This window comes from Bos mutus, chromosome 6, assembly GCF_027580195.1.
Source record: "Bos mutus isolate GX-2022 chromosome 6, NWIPB_WYAK_1.1, whole genome shotgun sequence".
NCBI lineage: Eukaryota > Metazoa > Chordata > Mammalia > Artiodactyla > Bovidae > Bos > Bos mutus.
In genome coordinates this window covers 43,452,702-43,470,984 of record NC_091622.1, presented here as the reverse complement: position 1 = coordinate 43,470,984, position 18,283 = coordinate 43,452,702, and the positions used below count along the sequence as shown (strand labels likewise).

General features: G+C 38.8%; 1 protein-coding gene across 5 annotated transcripts in view; it reads left to right on the top strand.

The window, feature by feature from the left end:
• The window catches only part of PPARGC1A (PPARG coactivator 1 alpha), a 326,216-nt gene that overhangs the window by 213,897 nt on the left and 94,036 nt on the right, over window positions 1-18,283 (top strand). For 3 of the 5 annotated variants that reach the window (XM_070372208.1, XM_005897077.3, XM_070372210.1), the window contains exon 2: window positions 13,279-13,458. In XM_070372208.1, the coding sequence (XP_070228309.1) occupies window positions 13,279-13,458 (180 nt within the window). Of the gene's footprint in view, window positions 1-7,766; window positions 7,922-13,278; window positions 13,459-18,283 lie in introns of those variants that run through there. The other 2 variants (XM_005897078.3, XM_070372209.1) reach the window with 1 other exon arrangement.

Genomic DNA, 18,283 nt, shown 5'->3' with positions numbered 1-18,283 from the left:
AAGGTAAGGTCTCCTTTTACCAAATACTACGAGCTTTTTATTTAATGGGCCGAATGCTCTGGTAATAGAAGGCAGGAATGTTACTTTAAGCTCTTGTTTCCATGGACCTTATTCCTATTTACAAAACCCTAAATTTCAGATCCATCCACCCTTCTAAATCTTCTCTCTCTGGGTAACATTATTTCATACCCATTGTAAAACCAAATCACATGTTAGTATGTTAAATTACATCTATATGCAGGCATAAGTGAATAGTCACTATCGTATCAACTGTGTGTTTTTCATCCTTACTATGCAAGCAGGGACCTGATCGTCAGCGTGACTTGTACCGTTTAATAGAGTTAATGATAAACAAGATGAAATCTTGCTATTTCTCTGGGGCAATGACCTGGGCTTTGTAAGATCCTCGGATCTGTAGAAACTGGCCTTCTTATGGGCAATATTCATGAAAGTATTATATATTTCCAGTCCTCATCTATTCTTTTTCTGGAATGGTTAGGAAGTTTAAAGATCCATATTTCTATGAGAATGTGCTTTTACTTTTCCTACACATTCTCCCTGATTTCTAGTTCCTTTGAACAGTGCAACATTTGCATTCACCCTGTGCAAAGAAGCTTTCCCAAGTCTCCTGTCTCTGTCAGGGCAGAGACATCACTGCATTTGAGAGTTGACAGGGATCTTAGATATAACTGAATCTGACCACCTCTATCGACAGATGAGGAAACTGAGGCTAGAATCATTAAGTGAACTGCCCAAAGTTGAATTGCAGAACCCATATCCTTCCTACCCTCTTTTTCCATCCTTTCTGGGCTAAATCAAGATCCACAGAGTCACTCGACTTATTAAGAAGACTTGAGCCTCATGTCATCACTTGAAATCTCAAGAATTTGGCCTTGGTTTCATCCCTGTGAACCATCTTCTCATGAAAATTCTTAATGGTCACAATAATGATCACCCAAGTGTAGGAAGAGTAATTTGCAGGGAAGATCCATAAAACTGCAAGAACACTAATTTGAAGAGGCTGACAGTACAGCTTTCACTCCTGTGGAGATGGTCAGCCTTCTAGGGGAAAGGGGAGGTCAAGGTCTCATGTGACATTTGGAGAACCCAGAATGAGGTTCCTGCCCAAGAACAGGGCTGCAACGTGACAGCATTTACACAGGTGGCTCCACGTTCAGGAACAGATTGTGGTACCGAAATTCACTTGCAAGTTGCTGGTTTGAAATTTGGACTGCATTTTTCGCACCAGTCAATTTCAGTTGTCTCCTATCAAAGCCACATCTCCAACAGCTCTTCCCTTCGTCCTTCTATAACCGCCCCATCTTATTCCCAGCTGGTAAAAATCCCTTCTTGAGAAATTTTCTTAATACTTTAGTCACACCATTCTAAAAGTATTTACTTTTTTTTCCCCTTGGTATGTGCTTCTGAACACCATTAGATGCAAGAAGGGAGAAAAAAATATGATGAACAAATATAGATGCTTTTGTATAAATAACTGAAATCTCCTTAACTGTACCAAGGATAATTGCATTTTTCAATGGAATGTTTGTTTCACTTAACTGGTGACATTTCAAGTTGACAAACAAAGTGTAGATGGCTATGGCATCTGGGGTCAGTGATTTGGGCCCACCTCTCAGGCAAGCTTAATAGCTGAAAGCTTTCTTTTCCCCAGAATTCAGAGCTCAGAGTGTTTTTCAGGGGGCCAGATAGTAACTTCTCCCAGCCTTGCATCCTGAGTGGAGTGGCTATTAGACTTGATAGGCAGAAATGGCTTTCTTTTAGATATATGATGAATATTGAAGTTTATAGTGGATATCAGAGGCTGTTTCTATTTGTTACATTCCCTGTATGTTAAGAATGCATAGTTATGTCTGAATCTCTATATTTCTTTAAAAAAATGAATAGTTTTATTCTTCTGAATATAAAAGCTGTACATGTTTATCTCAGAAAATTTTAAAATTATAGAAAGACACATATATTCACACATAGAAAAATATAAAAGAACTTATGTCATTGGCCACTATTAACACCTTGTTATATTTTCTCCTTATCCTCTTTGTGCTTCTGTTTTTCTGAGTGTTATTTATATGTAAATTTTTGTGACTATAGTTTCTTCAAATATAATTTTAAACCTTAATATATTTTGAACATTTTCTTATTATGCTATTAAATATATTTTACTACAGTTTTTAATGATAGCGTTGAGTATATATACATACTGAGTATGTCTGTATGAATATATATATATATATATATATACAGTGTTCCATAATTTATTTTGTCAGGGCATTATTGTTGGAGACTTACACTGCTTTCAAGTTTTCAATAATGTAAATTATGTAGCATTGACTATCTCCACACTAAAATTCTTTCCATGTATCCCCCTGTTATTTCCTTAAGATGAAGTTCTAGAAGTAGAATTTTTGGGTCTATGGGGTTGCCCATTTTTAACATTTTTGACACATATTGCCTGCTTGTCCCCTAGAAAAATCTCTGCTCATTTATAATACGACCAGTGGTATTTGACATCTATTTTTTATTGAGCTGCTAAATGCAGAGGTCAGTCTTAGAAGTGGTCTTCTTGGTTAAGAATATTTCCTCAAAAATCCTGTGTCTAGTTGGGATAGCAATAGAAATTAGGATTTTATACAAGGCATCACAAAATTTAGCTTAGACCTTAAGCTAATTACTTCCTAAGATGAGAATTTATTTCCTTTCTACATCCTCACATTTTTAGGATATATATTTACTCTGCTAGAGTAAATTCAAATGCCAAAGCACTGGGAAAATATACAACAGAAATAAAAGCAAAATAACCAAAACCCTTCCAAGTCTGATCTGGTGGGATTAAAAAAAAAAAAAAAGGAAAAAAAAAACTTCACTTATTTAATTCTTCCATCTCAAGAATAGTTGAAAATACAATTTACTTCACTACAATCAAAAGAAGTTAAGCTCATTAGGACCCCAGCTCTAGAAATAAGTACCAAAGGGAACTGCTTGACTAACAATTTTTTTTTCAACTTAATAATTGTGTACCCTAATTTGCTCTGGCCCTCAGGAACTTCAGTTAGGGGATAAAATGTTTTTCTTACTAAGTGAGTTATGTTATTGAGGATCAGTAGGACTTTAACATTTTAAATAATAACATTTAATAAAATAGCATGTGCTTTATATTAAGTTAAAAAAAAATACCAAATAACCCTGTTGAACAGTTCTTGTTTAAACAATCAATAACTCACTGTATTTTACATAAATTAACCTGAAATAATTAAGGTAAATGAAAATGTCTGTAAATGCTCAAATACATCAGACGAAATCAGATTTTAACCATCCTTTTATTATCTCTTATCTGTGGGCCTAATTAGCATACTTTTTGCCTTACGTTTAATTTAGTCCAACTGACTGCAATTTGGACTAATTCGTAGGTAATTTTTTGTTTTAGTGTGAGAAGTTCCAAGAGCAGGTTTTAAGATCCATGTTAAAATACGGGCTCAATTGCCTAGAGCTGGTCGGCAGACAATTTCACTGGAGATGAGAGAGAGGTTGCTGAAGTTGTTTATCACCTCTAAGTTTACTGAAAAATAAAATAAATAAATGAATGCTAGGAGGCAATAAAGTTGTCCACTGATTTTCCTCTATTTGTTGCCCGAATATGCTTAGTTCACACTGACATCACCATGGTGGTTTTGTGTAAAATATTCATTTTAGAGTCCTGTAGACTAGGCCCCTTTATTATACCCTGCCCTCCTACCAGCTTCTGTGCCCTGCACAGCCACAGCTTCGAACACGTCCCAGGGGCTCAGAGCACGTGCTCAGACACTGATGTGGAGTTTCAGGATCAATGAGCCCCTCCAGGAATTAAAAGCCAGCAATTGAATGCCTGTTAGTAATGATTAACTTTAAAAATATTAGCCATTCTGGGCAGATCCCTTTCCTTTCTAGGCAGGTAACATTCCCAGGAATGTTGGTTTCCCATTAAATAGACAGTCTCTAGGTTATAAATTTGCCTCAGGGGACTTAGCTGTGCTTTTGATTTGAGAATGAATGTTAACCTTATGTATGAAACTTCAGTCTTCCAAGGAGGATTTTTAGAGATCTATATGCTGTTTTTGACTGTTATCTAAAATCCTGGCTCTGTCTTATTTTTCTCAGTTATAAAATGGGTACACAGATCATCTTTATCGGATAGTTTTGAGGACTAATTGATTGAAATGTGCTGTCTAAACTGCTGATCTCAATGTCTAGCCCTTATAAGCTCTGCTGTAGGTTTTCTTCTCCCTTTTTCTTTCTTGAAAATTTTCAGCCTTAAGTTTATTCTTATGTAGTTTATTGTAAACTTAGAAAAACAAATGAAAAAAGATATTTATGCTAGTAGCTCTCTTTACTTCTGAGTTCTCACCTATACATGTAATAATTAGATCAAAACCAATTGTCTTTGCTGTTGTCTACTTGGGTAATTCAGTTTGACTGAGTTTATTTTTTAGATATGGCAGTTGTCTGAAATATGGAGGGGAGCAAAAGCCTGGAATTTGGGGCAGGAGTGGGGATTGAAACCTAAATGTTATGTTCTTAGTTACATTTTTTCCAAAGAATTGAATTAGTCTCTTGAAGGTGTATTTTCTCTTCTGTTATCAACTTTAAGGATAGATCCTCTTGCCTCCACCTATGTTTGAGTCTTGAGAAACGTTAACAGAACTTCTGAGCAGAGAAAATCCATTGGGGTGGAATCCAGGCTCTATGTAGATATGGAACATCATGTGTACTCAACAGATGTTAATAAATACCTCCTTCTATTGTTGAGACAAAATGGGGTTGATTTGGGTGTGCATTTAATGTTTAGTGAAAGAACCTTGTACCTAGAAACTGTATATTTTAAGGAGGACAGGAATCTGGATATTGAGGAAAGTAGCATTGCTTCTTTCATATCATTCTCCATTTTTAATGTCTGTCATCCCCCAAATTGTAAGTTCCCCTGTGTCCATGACATATGCTGTCTTGGAAGCCCTTACAATACATTGCTGTGGACACAGTAAGGTTTCAATAGATCTTTGTTGATTGAAACCAAACATTTGGAAATTGTGGAGGCAGAATTGATGAAGGGGTAAAAAGAGGGCCGCAGGGAGAAAGGAAGGGAAACGGTCAAGGTAGAGAGGGAATCAAATATAGAAACTTCCTGGGAAAGACCAAGGTTGATGAGTGACTGACAATTTTTGTTTTCCTAAGAAAAGAAAAACTGGACATAAGAGAAATTTTATTCTGAAGAGCTAATTAACCAAATTATAAGAACTCTAAAATATCCCTCTCATTAGTTATCTTTTTGAGACAAAAAACAAAAGATAGTGGAAGTTATTATAATTTGCCCCAAGGATCTAGATAAATTTGTATGTGTATACAGTAATAGAAATTTGCGAGAAAAATTGTGGTAGGCTGTAGTTTATAAATCATTTAAATGTTTTGACTTCTGACTAACCCCTCTTCATGATAGTAAGAAAAAAAAGTATATGTATAATTTTCCATTATTTGTAAGAGGGAGAATGTGCCAGTGAACTGTGTACACACACACACATATCCACCTTTGGTTTCAGTAGGTGCTGATTTAATTAAGAAAAAGTGGAACTAGGTGGCAAAAAAGACAAACAAGAAAGCCCTGACAACATAATGTAAACAGGTTGAAATATCAAAAGCAATAATACAGAGTATTCCAGTGTAAAGAACTTCTCTAAAAGATTTAAATAAGATTAATATAAATATATATACACACACACACATATATAATGGATGCCTCGCATTCAGTGAACACGAATAAAAATATCAGAGAATATCACGACACAGGGATCACCTGATGATAATGAATAAACATCAGCTCTTCTTGGTCAAATGACCAATATTATTTCACAGTTGACTGTTTTGAGGGCAGAGCCAATGACCTTTGCCCTGCATTTTAATAATTTACTATAGTTTTACATTAAATCAGAATATAATTGTGAAGAAAATTAGTGTTTCTTTCTGGGGAATGCAGAGTAATGCCACTAATTGCATGTATAAAAGCCTTCCTGAGATTGTATTTTCCTGTTCTTTCTTGATTTAGAAAATTAAAACTACGGTAATTTTCCACTCTTTGTAAGAGGCAAAATGTGCCAGTGAAATGTATTCAGCTAACTTAAAATGTCAATGCTTTTGGCCATCTTTTTATGTCTGGTAATGACAAACTGTCAATTTCATCACATTATTCAGGAATATACTAGCAACTTGTTGCAGATATCAGAGTAAGTGAATTTTTTTAAAGAGTTGTGATCTGAAAGAATAAACAGTCTGATTTTTTTTTTCTTTTTGGGTTGTTTTTTCTTTCACCTTAATATTTGAGTGACTTTTTAGTTAGAGCAAATCACCATTTTTTTCTTGATAAAGGGAAGGACAATAGAGAATTCATTAAGTTAAACTTAGTAGAATAAAAAATTAAACAAATAGTGCTTGAGAATTATTTTTAGATACCTGGGGAACTTTTTTTCAGATAAAATATTATCAAGTAAAAGAATCGAGCTGATTTTAAAAGTATATGGATTTTATTCACAAATACACAACCACGTGTACATCACTCTGGAACTTGGAAGGGTTAAATCGGACCACTGTGGGGTTATGGAAGTGTTTCCCAGAGTTGTCTAGTACCTTGAATTTGTTATGGATTCGATGTGTAGTGTTATTCTAAAACAGTTGCACCTGCGTTAGCTCTCATTGTCTCAGGCTCGAAGCTGAAAAATTCAAAAAATGAAAAAGCTCAAGAAATGAATATTTCTGTTAATAACATGTTGGTATTTTCCCCCGACTCCATGAACATTCTTGATCTCACAGGCAAAATGCACAACCCAGGGCACTAGGGTTGGAATCCAGTGTTTATTCAAAAAGGCACCCTAAGGCAGTTAGAGAGGGAATGCTACATGTATGGGGGAAAAAGGCAGCTGGAAACTAAGCTGATCTGGGCACAAACTGCAGTGACTGTCTTTACTAACTTGTTTTCTGAGAACTATGAGAGAAATGGAAATGATTTGAAGGACCCTGAAAGGATGGTATTTTGTTGCTTGTTCTCCTTATATGGAGCAAAGCAAACTGCAGTAACACTTCTCGGGAGCTGGTATTCCCTGCTGCCACGGGGACAGCCGTTTTCTGCGTGGAGGAGTTTGTTTATACCTTAAGAAATATAGTCTGTTTTGTTGATTAAATAAGCAAAAAAAAAAAAAAAAAGTCATGCCTCATCCTCTGCTTTCAAACACTCCCCCAATTAGAAAATATCTCATAAAAATGCATCATGTGATACTATCTTGCTTTAGTCCCAAACTGAGTTCACTTGGATGTCTTCAAATTTGAGTCCTGAGGGAGTACACATTTGAGCTAAGAATGTAGTTACTCTGTCATGAAATAGGGAGCTTTGCCACTTGCTTGTTTTGGAAGGAAAATAAATTAAAAAAAGATTGCAGGGGATTTTAGTTATTATATCGTCAGGGCTCTGTTTAGAGTTGGTGGCATTCAAAGCTGGCTTTAGTCACAGCATGATGCTCCAAAAGTCCAAGTGTTCCCTTTCTTTCTTTCTTTCTTCTTTCCGTTTTCTTTTTTTTTTTTTAGCGTTACTTCACTGAGGCAGAGGGCTGCCTTTGAGTGACATCACAAGTTTGAGCAGCTAGCAGCACAGGAGAAGGGAGGCTGGGTGAGTGACAGCCCAGCCTACTTTTTAATAGCTTTGTCATGTGACTGGGGACTGTAGTAAGACAGGTGCCTTCAGTTCACTCTCAGTAAGGGGCTGGTTGCCTGCATGAGTGTGTGCTCTGTGTCACTGTGGATTGGAGTTGAAACAGCTTGATTGGCGTCATTCAGGAGCTGGATGGCGTGGGACATGTGCAACCAGGACTCTGTATGGAGTGACATCGAGGTGAGCTGGGGCTGGGCTCGGCACTGCAGCCAGGACCAAAGCTTCCCTCGCGATGCAAATATTCCTGTGAGGGGGGGAAGGGCTTGGGTTTGGGTGAGGAAAGGAGGCAGAAAAGTAGCCGGGGGCAGGTGCTTTTGGAAGAGAATCTCAATCTTATCTTAACTCCTATAAGTTTGCTATTTTAAGGCGACTCTGAGATACCTTGAACAAATCAAAGCTTAGCTGCTGTCATCAGGATCTGTTGCAGTTAGAAACTCTTTCCATGTGCCTTTGGCTCTGTTTCTACTCATATGCAATATTTATGCTCTAAGATATTGATATGAATCAGAAGCTGAAGTCTTTCCAGTGGTGTTTAGTGGCCTGGTTGGAAAAATGCCATTTCTATTTATAATAAGATGAAGATAAAAATATTAAAATGGATGGACTCAAATCTAGTCAGTTTTGACTCTAGTCCGGATTTTTTTTTCTTCTCTCTCTGTTCATCAGACGGAGAACTCAGAAAATCCTAAATAATCCTGCTGGGCTATTTTAGATTGCTTTTCCCACAGAACACAAAACAACAAAAGCTGATTCCTTTAAAACTCCTCTGTGTGATTGAAAGCTTTGGCCAGCAAAAAAAAAAAAAAAAAAGACCTGCTTTACAGTGCAAGGTTTTCCGTTAGCATCTGGGCAGGGAAGCCAATGGTTAAAACTGTCTGTACCACGGAGAGCTGCCTGAAGCCGGAGAGAGAATAGAGTTTATGCAGGACTGTGTGTGGAGCTGCTCGCTGCTTGTGTAAAAATAGACGGCAATACATCAATTCCACAGTCTCTGCTGGCTACAATTCATACAGGGGGAGAAAAAAAGCAAGCCGGTTTCCTCGTAATCTCTGGAGTCTCGAGTGACTAGCAGGGGGGGACGGAGGACGGCGGCATGTTTGCATTCAACACAATGGAATGTTCTCGGAAAGTTTGGCCAACTTGGGAAACAAGTGAAACTTTCTGTGGACTCTGGTGAGATGGACCCAAATTGAATTGCAGGGAGGATCTGAGTGGCTAACAATGAATCTGGCAAAGGGCTGGGAGAGCTTCCTCTGGGAAGCTGGGGGCACGTAGGGTAAGGGGAGGATCAAGGGCTACACGTGATTTGATTAAATAAGATGTCCATGTGGTACGGCGATACACATCTAAAGTGAAAATAATTTGGCCAAGGCCGTCTGCGAACGCATTTTTCTTCTCTAGCGAGGCATGCCCTGGATTCTTAACTCTTCGCTGGGTTTGCAAATGCTGGCTTCCTCTGCCTTCTCCTGCCTTGGCAGATGTTTTTTTTGCGGATTGTAATTGTTCTTATCTTGTTGTGATTTCTTGGTAAGGTGGGAGAAATATGGATAATTCATATATCCTGTAGCTATTATGTGTCAGGGTTCTAAGTGGCTTCAAAGTCCTGATTGTCTTCGAGTAGCTGGAGTATCCTGTGGGTGGTTGTCTGGCTGGCACTGTGGGTCTCAGCTGCTGTAGTTTCATTTTTCCATCATGTATTATTCCTGATGCCGTTAGGAGTTGATTGAGGAACTAGATCATATGGAAATAGGGAAGATTTATTTTCATCATTGGCATTCCTGTAGTCATATTCAAAGAAGCATCAGAACCATTTAGAACAGGGGCTCTTTAATTTTGTGCTTAGGGAGGTGAGGTCTCGGGCTAATTGTCCAGCCGTGGATTGAGTTGTCGGTCCGTCGGCTGAGACCGGCCAGTCACTCCTCTGTTGCACCGGAGGCAGCAGGCGGCTAGCAGCCCAGCCTTGGTGGCAGCAGCCCTGGGAATCACCTCCGCCAGGCTCAAATATTACGAGCAGCAGGTAGTGGAAGCCGCTTTCATTTTTTGAATCATTAATGTTTGCTGTCATCTTAAAACGTATTATGCCCTTTTGCACATAATGACAAGACAGCACGTTGGTTAATAAAGGCCTATATCACTGTAGCTACTCGGAGTCCCCAGTGTTTCGCAGTTTAATGAAGGTGATGTCCAATAAGGTTACTAAGATTGATAGAGACAGTTCTGATGACATACACTCCACTAAGACTGTCACTCTTTACTGACCGCTGCCCTCCCCACTCTCCCCTGCCTTGACTAATTTTTTTTAAGAAGTAAGATTCTTTTTTTCGTTAATATAATTAATGTGGCCAAGTCCACTCTTTCTGCTCTCCTTCTCTTTAAAATTTACCATCAATGGCACAAAAACCTCCAAAAGGTTAATGGAGAATTATACTTAATTATAATGATTCATTATCATCAGTGCAGTTAAGCTAATTTATTGTCTGCTCCTTAACTAAGAGAAAAGTCTGTTGGGGTGAAATAACGTACAATAATTAGCCTTTTGTGTTTAGTGACTGCTTTCTCCTTTTAAATCTTATTATAAAATTAAGGCTGCGGTTGTGAAATAGCTGTCATAGTTGCAGAGAGGCAGTAGAATGTGTCTCTGTAAATTGCCATAAAGCACACCTGTTACAGATGTATAGGGAAGCAGTAAATACCAGCGTGTCAAATGAGGACAGTTACAGGGCTCGGACTGTTAAGCTGGCATCATCCAAAGACCAAATATAAATTAATAACAGGAACACTTGCTACCACTAATGTGTTTTAGATTATCAGGATAATGCCACATTCAGAAGTCTTGATTTTATTAACACGTCAACATTGGAAAGAGCATCTACGCACATTTTTCAGCCGTAACAGAAAAGCAAAAATGAGAGAAACTGACAGAGGAAAGGAAAGAAATATGTGAATGACATCAGAGTAAAATACAAAAAAAAAAAATGATCTGTCTTTTCAATGATTTTAAAAGTTACTGAAAAATACATATTTCTGAAAGGTTGAAGGGTTTTGAAGAGGCCATGCCTGTAGAGGGCTGTTAAAGAGAGAGACAGCAAGAAGCTGTCCACCCAATCAGTGTCAGCATTCCAAGACATGGGTTCTAGAGTGTGCTATCCAAAAAAGGAATTTAAACCAAATGCACAGATCTTTTGTTATCTAACTTATTTTTTTATTTTCTTGTTGTTTTTGCTTTTTATTTTAAAGACTCTCCTCCAATCCTAGCAGTTTTTGTACCACTGAAAAAGTTTTCCCCTTGTCTCTGGATTGGTCATGTTGTAGAAGAGTTAACCGTGTGTATGTGTATTGTATTTGGAGGACAAGCAGTGAGCAAGTGTAGAGACTGGGACGTGTTACACCCATAACAAAACATGAACATTGCACCAGAACAAAACCTTCTCTTCAGCCTAGCTTACTTATAAACCTAGTTTAGTATACTGACCTGTAACTTTGGGATAACTCCAATAATAAAAAAGGAAAGACCAATAAAATGATAAGGAAAGAGTTGCAATGGAGGTGATTGCTCTTCCTTGGCATTACTTTTGTGCCTGCCTTTCAGGATCTCTCTGGGGCCTGGTGGTCTTAGGAAGGAACTGCAGGAATGTTCAGGCTCCTCCCAGCCTCCCCTTACCAACTGCTGACTCCATTACCCAGTACCTACTTCTCAGCATGGTGCTTACGATCACACTGCTGCATATGACCCGTGTAATGTAGCCTGCCAGGGATGACAGGGGTGCGTGAGAAAAAAATCTGCATAGAACTTATTTTATTCAAAATCTAAATGTCAAGCAGCATCTTCAGCTTCATGCCCAACTGCTGCCTGGATAGGAACAACTCCCCAGCATCTCTCCTGACCTTGGAAGGGCGGGCCGTGAGGTTGACACCTGGGAGGGTGTGCCTGCCGACTGAGACCCCTCGGCTTGCAGGTGGGTTAGTCGTTATAGCTCTGATATCACCAGACCCCTGCAGTAAGCAGTTTCTGCAGGGTTCTTCACAGATTGCAGTGCTGTTAGTGGTCAGATAGCCAGTTCGAAGTAGAAATCCGCCTCTTTGGGAAGAGGGTCCACTTTCTCAAAAAGCCACCACAGGGGACAGTTAACAGACCACTTACTGTATGCAAGGAGGTGACAAGCAGCCCAGCCACAGTAGAGGGTATTTTAAGCCTCTCACTATATTGAAATCATTTTTTAAAACTCCAAAGAAAAAAATCATTCTTTTGAATTCACTTAGAGCAAAATATAAATGTTGAAGAAAAATAAGATTGTTGTGTGGTAGAGTGGTTTTTCTGTTCACACATCAGGTGATCCCAATTGTATACATCCATCCACAGACCCACATGTGAGCACACAAGACTTGCTAGTTACACGTAGTGAAAGATACAATGATAATAAGAAATGTGATTTCTGTCCTTCATCTCAAGGGACTTATTTTTGATCTGTTTAAGAGGAAGTTCAGAAGCTCATGAAAAGTCAAGTAAGAGTAAAAGATCTAAATACCAATTCAAGAGAACCATGGACACGTTAAAGGACTCTGCATCATTAGGTGCTAAATGAATTATATGGATTATAATAGTTAAAGGGAGCATAAGTGGAGAGTTTTCCTGGTATAGTTCTTATTTTTTTCTCATTTAGTAATCATTTATTTTGTTTCTCTTGTGTGTGATGGCAATTCCAAGGTGAAATCAAATTTATAACTTTCCCTCAAAGAGCTTCCCTGATGGCTTACATGGTAAAGAATCCTCCTGTAATGCAGGAGACCTGGGTTCAATCCCTGGGTCAGGAAGATCCCCTGGAGAAGAGAATGGCAACCCACTCTACTATTCTTGCTTGGAGAATCCCATGGATAGAGAAGCCTGTTGGGTTAAAGTCCATCGGGTTTCAAAGAGTCAGACAGGACTGAGCAACTTTCACTCAAAGTGCTTATACTCTGGGACTACCCTGGTGATCCAGTGGATAAGACTCCATGCTCCCCATACAGGAGGGCCCAGGTTCAATTTCTGGTCAAGGAACTAGATCCCACATGCCACAACTAAGAGTTTTCATAACACAAGGAAAATATCCTGCATGCTGCAACAAAGACCTGAAGAGCCAAATAAATAAATACTTTTTTTTAAGAGCTTATTCTCTTTTTAAAACAAGAGTGGAGTGAAATTTTGCGTATAGTTAACCAAAAAGCAATTTGAAACTTAGTACATGCTATCAAAGAGGTACAAACAAATCTAAATTTATTTCTAACTGGACAAGTCAGACGACTTCATGGAAGCATGGCATTTACCATGGATTTGGAGGTAGAGTTTGGGATGGAATGGTTCTGGCAAAGTATCCTTTGGGAGCAAAGGGAGTTAAAGAGTCTAGGATGTTTTTGGCTGGGGACTAAAACCCTGGAAACCAGCTTCGGTGGTGTCGTTGAATTAACCAGGCTTAATTCCTATCACATGCTATTACAGTTTAATAAATTCCTGCAGTTAATGAAAGTGTTGTTTTTTTTTTTTTTCCTGCCTCCTGCAGTGTGCTGCTCTGGTTGGTGAAGACCAGCCTCTTTGCCCAGATCTTCCTGAACTTGACCTTTCTGAACTAGACGTGAACGACTTGGATACAGACAGCTTTCTGGGTGGACTCAAGTGGTGCAGTGACCAATCAGAAATAATATCTAATCAGTACAACAATGAGCCTTCAAACATATTTGAGGTAAGGACAGCCCTTCGGGAAAACTAATTTCTCATTGAACTTGGTTTAGGCCATGCTAACATGATTATTGGCCCGAAAGCATAATGGGTTCTTGCTTTGCTGTCACCAAAAGACTTTTTAATCATCGTTAGGTACTTCCTATTTTGTGGAAAAACAATATTTGGAAAACTAATGGCTTTTTTTTTTTTTTTTTTGAAATTAAGGCCCTGAGGACCCATAACAGAGTGTATCAAACTCTGTTGAAATATTAAGAGATTGTGAAAGAATGAATGACAAAGAAGAGTAAATGACTAAACCTGTTTTTTTCCTGTCTATTTCCCACAGAAAACAGTACCTAATTTGAAATGTAAAAGAATGCATTTCCATTTAACCAAAGGGTTAGGTCTACCTTTACTTATTTTACAAAGTAGGTTTATAAAATAGTAGACAGGGTTTTTGTTTTTTTTTTTTTACTATTATATTTTGATCATAACTCTGATTTCTTTATATTATGGAAACTTCTACACCCAACTACTCTGGTATTTACTTATAATTTAGTCAAAATTAATTTACCTTTCAGTAGTGAAAATTACCTCCCAGACTCTAGACTCTTTATTATAAGCCTACCCTATAATAAAGAATGTTAATCTGCACCTATTAAAGTGTTACTTTGAGAAAAGAAGTTCTTTCTCACAAGATCAGTGCTCATTTACTTGAAAATGAATGATCACTTATGGAGAGAAATGAAGTGGTCACTCTAGCAAGTAAAATGAGTTAGGATTGTCGAATCAACTAGTTTTCAGTGTCGCCACCTCTGGCGCCACCATTCTCATGCAATATTTTCTACCTACCATGAGCCAGGATTCATACTAAGTGCTATAAAATTATTTTTTATCTACCAGCAGAGACACTTCTTACACTTCAATATTGTTTGGTTGAAATCTCGAGTCATTAAGAAAACCAATTTTACAATATTTATTGAGTTTTTCCAGCACCCAGCACATAAAAGGCACTGAATAAATGTTTATTGAGTCATTAAGAAAACCCATTTTACAATATTTACTGAGTTTTTCCAGCACACAGAAGGTGTTGAATAAGTGTTTCATGAGTAGTGAGTGACGGATGAATATGGTAGATTCAGCACAGTAATAGTAATAACAAAGTGGCCAACATCTTGGAACACTTTTGCTTTACATATGTCATCACGCTCGTCCCTCAAAACAACCTGTTATTGTTTAGGTACTATTCTTGTGATTCTCATTTTACATATGCTGACAGTGAGTTTAACAGAGGCTAAGTGATTTTCCCCAAATCACACCATTGACACAGACGTGGGATTTGAACCCCAGGTGTATCTGACTTCAAAGTCTATTATCATTGATTAAAAATAGAATAACTGAATTTGGGTGACAGCCATCCTTTACAAAGACATATCAAGCTGCTTCTTTGCTCAATATATTTAAAAATAGAACAGAATCTTTGCTTTCAGTGTTGGTTGACATGGAAGCAGGTATATAGCTGGTGCGCTGAGGTGGCTGTAGATTCTGTCAGCGGCTAAGATTTTATAATACGTCTGGAGCATTAAGTGGGTCTTAGAAGAGTGCTTAAGGTAATGGAGTTAAGGCTGGGGAGGAGGAATCAGGTGGAGGAAACACTGAGGGTTTGTGGTTAGTTATACTTTCCCAGGCTTCTCAGCCGGGTCTCGGAAAGTTCATGTGAGGACTTGGCTGGTTCGAACTGGTAAATTGAACATTCCTCATTCAGTACACTTGTCAGGTTACAGGCCCATTTTAAGTCATGCTGCATTAAATAAACAGTACTTTTAAAAATGTTCATCTCCATAGACCTCTTATCTAAAAATCGGCTATTTCATATTGGGTGAATGCCATGCATTTTGCAGAGGATGGTTAGGGAATAACTAAAACGGTGTGTGTGTGTGTGTGTGTGTGTGTGTGTGTGTGTTGGAGGGGGTGGTGGCATGGTAGTTGGTGCCTCCCTGGTGGGCTGGTTGCAAATACAACCTTTTCTGTGACCTGTGTCCCTGAATTTCATTTTGTGACACCTGGATGAGGTACTTCCCATTAACATTTTCAGAGGACTTGGTTTGGCAACTAGTTAGATATCTATGGATGCTGTATCTACATGCTGCTGTTGCTAAGTCACTTTAGTCGTGTCCGACTCTGTGTGACCCCATAGACGGCAGCCCACTAGGCTCCCCCGTCCCTGGGATTCTCCAGGCAAGAATACTGGAGTGGGTTGCCATTTCCTTCTCCAAGGCATGAAAGTGAAAAGTGAAAGTGAAGTCGCTCAGTCATGTCTGACTCTTTGCGACCCCATGGACTGCAGCCTACCAGGCTACTCTGTCCATGGGATTTTCCAGACAAGAGTACTGGAGTGGGGTGCCATTGCCTTCTCCAAGACACCCCTTTTGTTTTCCTATGTAACTTTCTACCACTGACAGAATTGTTTTCAACACTCAACACAAGGTTTATTCATTTAACCTGTTATTAGGTCATTTTAAACCAGTGGTTCTCAACCAAAGGCAATTTTGTCTACCTGGGGACATTTAGTATTATCTGGAGGGATATTTAATTGTCAGGACTGGGGGCAGGGGGATGCTGCTGCCAATTAGCAGATAGAAACCAGAGATGTTGTTTAACATTCTACAAGGCACAGGATGACTCCCTACAACAAAGAATCATTTGACCGCAAATGACCACAGTGCTGAGGTGGAGAAACCCTGTATTTAAAAAAAAAAATAGTTACTCGCAATTTTTAGAAAACTCTAAAGATGAATTGGTCAGATTTCTGAGAGAGAAAATAAAGTTAAGATACAGGATACAAAGACTTAGAAGCCATATAAAATTATTGAGATGCAGGGCCTCAGGAGTGATATGTCAGAAATTCTCTTAGTGGCAGACAGCAAAAACTGTGACTGTATATATAAGTGACTGTATATATAAGTCCCCATAACATTTTCTCTGATGTCACAAAACCCATTCTTCTTTGTGGATTAGAGGGTAATAAGGCCATGTGTGGCAGCACCGTTACACCCAGCAGCATTCTCAGCATTTGTATAGAGAAAAAATGCCTCTACTCTTTACCTTCTAGTGTTAAACTCGGACATCTTTTGTATAACGGAAAAAGAAAAGTGTGTTTTGAGCATAAGTGGAATTCTAAAACTGTGTTGTCCCCTGTGAAGAAGCTCTGTAGGCAACAGAATAAATAACCCTTGAACAGCTACAGCTTTGCACGTTGCTTCTCCCAAAGCTGCGTCACCCCAGGTATTCCCAGCGCCTGTGACTTTAAGCCTGTCACAGCGGACTTTCACCGGTGCTCGCTCACTCTCCTCCTGTTCTCAAAATCCTGCCTCATCACATTTGTGAAGGCCTTGTGCTTGAGCAAGCCCAACAGTCATGGTCTCTGCCACCTCTGATCTGCCAATAACAAGCATTATCCACCTCGGATTCCCAGAATAAAATAAGGCACTGAGTCGTTCAACACTTTTCCCTGACTCAAATAGCACATTGATGACACTGCTGGAAACTGGCCACAGGGCTTCTGAATTCTCATCAAAGCAGGAAGAAAGAGGGTATTTAAGAGTTACATTTAGTACTGCAGAATATTTAAATGTTGGGAATAAATAGAAATTTCTTCCTTTGACCTTTTCCATACATTTGAGTCTAAGGTTAATATTTATGTAACGTAAGAAGAAGAAAATAAAAAAATGAAATTGAATGTCCTGATTTGGGAAACAGTGAGTTTCTGAACGGGAGCAGGGTGAGCATACACGCAATTGTACATGCTGGTTGAGTAACTGGGCACACAAACAGCGATCTCTGCTTGCACAACCTGTGTTTGGATGTGTAAATGCAGGTGACCAGGTATGATTCAAAAGCCATTCAGCGAAACAGGGCACAAGGCCTATAGGTGCAGCGCCCAGTGAATCTGATCCATGTGTCAGGAAAACAGGATGCCGTCCCTGGATCGACTGGTAGCAAGATTAATGTTTCAGAATATTGCAACACAACTTCCTTCTCTCTGTTGCTTTGTGCATTGTTCAAAGAAGGAGAATAAAGGAGTACTTTTACAGCATGGCAGTGTGTAAAGATGGGTCACGTAGCGTAGGTTAAATAACACATTGGCTCTTCTGGGACTTTGTGGGCCACCTTGTCTCTGCTTTAATTTTTTTTTAAATCAAAGTATAGTTGATTTATGATGTTATGTTTATTTATTCATAATTTTTGGCCACACCCTGGTAGGTAGGGTAGGATCCCAGTTCCCTGACTAGGGATCAAACCCATACCCCCTGCATTAGAAGGCAGAGCCTTAACCACTAGACCACCAGGGAAGTTCCATCACTGCTTTTTTTCCATCACTGCTTTATTTTAACCTCTGCTTTAATGCTTCTGTGATTCCACTGAATGGGCATCTTTCATTCATTGACTTGTTACTTCTGAATGCAGCTACTTGGGCTTCTTTAAAACATCGAGAGTGAGAATGTAACTGTCTCTAGGTCATTACTCATAATATGTTCTGAAGTCTGCCTTTGCTAATGTGGAGAGAAGGGCTCTCAGCTGTGGCCTGCATTCACGTTGGCTAATTGCCGGAACTCGCAGGAAGGTCTGATACTGTGAACTTTTGTAAAAGAAAAAAAGATGGTTTCCAGTTTTATTGTCTGTAAGGTGTCCTGTTTTATGCTTTCAAGGGAATGGTGGATGAAAGCTTTCAAAAATATTCGATCATTCTGGTGGAAATATAGATGAATTTACACTTTTTCCTTTAACTTGGTTGTCTAATTTTTTCAACAATGGGCATATATTATATACCTATGAAAAGTTAAAAA